The sequence below is a fragment of the Apteryx mantelli genome, unplaced genomic scaffold, assembly GCF_036417845.1.
Source record: "Apteryx mantelli isolate bAptMan1 unplaced genomic scaffold, bAptMan1.hap1 HAP1_SCAFFOLD_34, whole genome shotgun sequence".
In the NCBI taxonomy this organism is placed as follows: domain Eukaryota; kingdom Metazoa; phylum Chordata; class Aves; order Apterygiformes; family Apterygidae; genus Apteryx; species Apteryx mantelli.
In genome coordinates, this window is record NW_027118693.1 from 3,771,663 (window position 1) to 3,774,001 (window position 2,339).

A 2,339-nucleotide genomic window follows, 5' to 3' on the forward strand; every position below is an offset into this window, starting at 1 on the left:
AGGCAAAAAGGCTCAACAAAGCTCTGTCACCAAAATAAACAGGCAAACCAGATTGTGTGACAAGGAGAAGCTGCATCCAAACTGGAGGAAGGTGAACCGTCTTGAGAATTTGGTGTGCCAAGGAAGGAGGAAGTCCTCAGCTTGTTGCTTTCTGTCTCAGTTTCCACACTTAGAAAACACCATCACCAGGGTATTCACCAGGGTTTGTAAAGTGCTTTTAGACCATTTGAAAGGCATCCCTATCTGAGGATTAGGTCTTATCATGGTGATATGTTTCAGGAGAGAAACTGGTGTGATTTCATGAAACTCCACACTGCTAAGAAAGAAAGGTGTAATTTCAGCAAATGAATCCTAATCATTTGTTCCATCCCCCTCCCTTTTCTCTCCACTTACAAAATCTCTCCTCAGAAGGAAAGACATTTTCTGGAGATTATCACATTTCTCTTCAAGCCCACCTTGAGAGCCTTCTTCATCTGCTCATTCCTCAGGCTGAAAATGAAGGGGCTCATCAGAGGAGTTACCACTGTGTTGAGCAGGGCCACCATTTTGTAATAGGAAGTGTGGTGACTTGAAGGCTGCACATACTGGAAGATGCAGCTACCGTAGCCCAAGATGACAATGGTGAAGTGAGAGGAGCATGTCGAAAATGCCTTGTTCCTCGATGAAGCTGAGGGCAACCTAAGGATGGTGTTAATGATGTATAGGTAGGACATTGCTGTCATGACCAGTGAGCCAAAGATGATGATGAAAGCGTTCACGAAATTTATCAGCTCCACAATCTGTGTGTCTGCACAGGACAGCTTGATCAAAAGCACGCCTTCACAGAAGAAGTGGTCAATACGATTGTCATTGCAGAAGGGCAGCCTGACAACTAGGACAGTGGGGACAATGGTGGCCAGGAAGCCTGCAGTCCATGACCCCAACAGGAGCTGAACACAAAGCTGACTGTTCATGAGCATGGGGTACTGAAGAGGGTAGCATATGGCCACATAACGGTCGTAGGACATGACAGCAAGAAGGACAAACTCAATGACACCCAAGAAGATGAAGAAATAGAACTGAGTTATGCAAGCTGGGTAGGAGATGGCTTTGCTGCCCATCAACAAGCTTGCTACTGTTTTGGGTATGATGCATGTAGCGATGAAGATCTCCAAAGAGGAGAGGTTGCAGAGGAAAAAGTACATAGGTCTGTGGAGGTCTCGGTCAGAAAGAATGAGGGCAATGATCAGCAGGTTTCCAACTAAGATCACCAGGTAGGAAGCCAGGAAAATGATTGCTACTAGGTACTCCTGATGGTGGAGGGAGGGGAAGCCCAAGAGAAGGAACTCTGTGGCAGTCGTATGGTTCAACATATCTGCAACTGGGCTGCAGTGAGTAAGAGAAGATGGTGAGTGGAGGAAACAATTCCTCAGATGGTTAGAGGGAGCAGAGACAGGTAGAGAAATGTAGCAGTATAATAAAAGAGATGCATGTGGTTACTCACAAAAAGTCTGTAAGGAAAACAAAGAAGAGAGGAGAGGCAAGGAGAAACAACACAGAGTAAGGAGACACCATTTCAAACAGTAACAACAAACTTAGTTTCTAGGTTAGAGTAGGAATCCACTATTAACAACATGTAAGTTTTTGCATTTGAGCTCCTCACCCAAGTGTCCTTTTACAGTCAATGGAGAAAAAAATAGACATTTCTCAGTCATTCTTTCTCTAGTCTATCTTAAACCTATATTTTCAGATGAGATAAAATGCATCCTGGAGAAAGATAAAACATCTCTTCAGACTGACATTAACCTTCTGATTTTAGATAAGGAATGGAAAGAAGGAAGAAGGAGAATGGTGACAAAGGAGGAGGTCAGTGGGAAATAAAGGCAATGGAGGGAGAAAGCCAAAAAGAGATAAGATAAATATTCTATGATTCAAAATGTGGTCTTTCCCTCCAAGCTTGACCTATTCCCTATAGAGCAGAAATCTTTACAAAGAGACTCTTCTTCGGTTGCAGCAATCTTTCTTGCTGAGAAATGGTTTTGATAAAACCTTCTGGCCACCAGAAGGAAAAATATAAATGAATACAAGCAATAGAAAGGAGAGAGAAAAAAAAGAAAATCCTAGGAGACAAAAAGATATGTAGAGAAATTCATCAGTTGGGGATAAGAAAAAAAAAGCCCTACCTTGCAAAACAAATAAACAAGCAAACAAACAGAACTGCAGAAGACTTTTTTTGTGTGTGTGTGTGTGAACACTGGAAAGATGAAGCTTGGTTTGATATGGAGTCAGTCCTGAATTCATTACCTGAGGTCTTGAAGATGTTGAATTCTCTGTGCAGTCGTCTCAGGACAGTCTACCCC

General features: G+C 42.7%; 1 protein-coding gene across 1 annotated transcript; it reads right to left on the minus strand.

Moving 5' to 3' along the window:
* Positions 1-404: 404 nt before the first annotated feature.
* LOC136996339 (olfactory receptor 6M1-like) lies at positions 405-1,352 on the minus strand. Its single transcript, XM_067317268.1, has one exon. The coding sequence runs from the start codon at positions 1,350-1,352 to the stop codon at positions 405-407; it is 948 nt and encodes a 315-aa protein (XP_067173369.1).
* Positions 1,353-2,339: the final 987 nt, after the last annotated feature.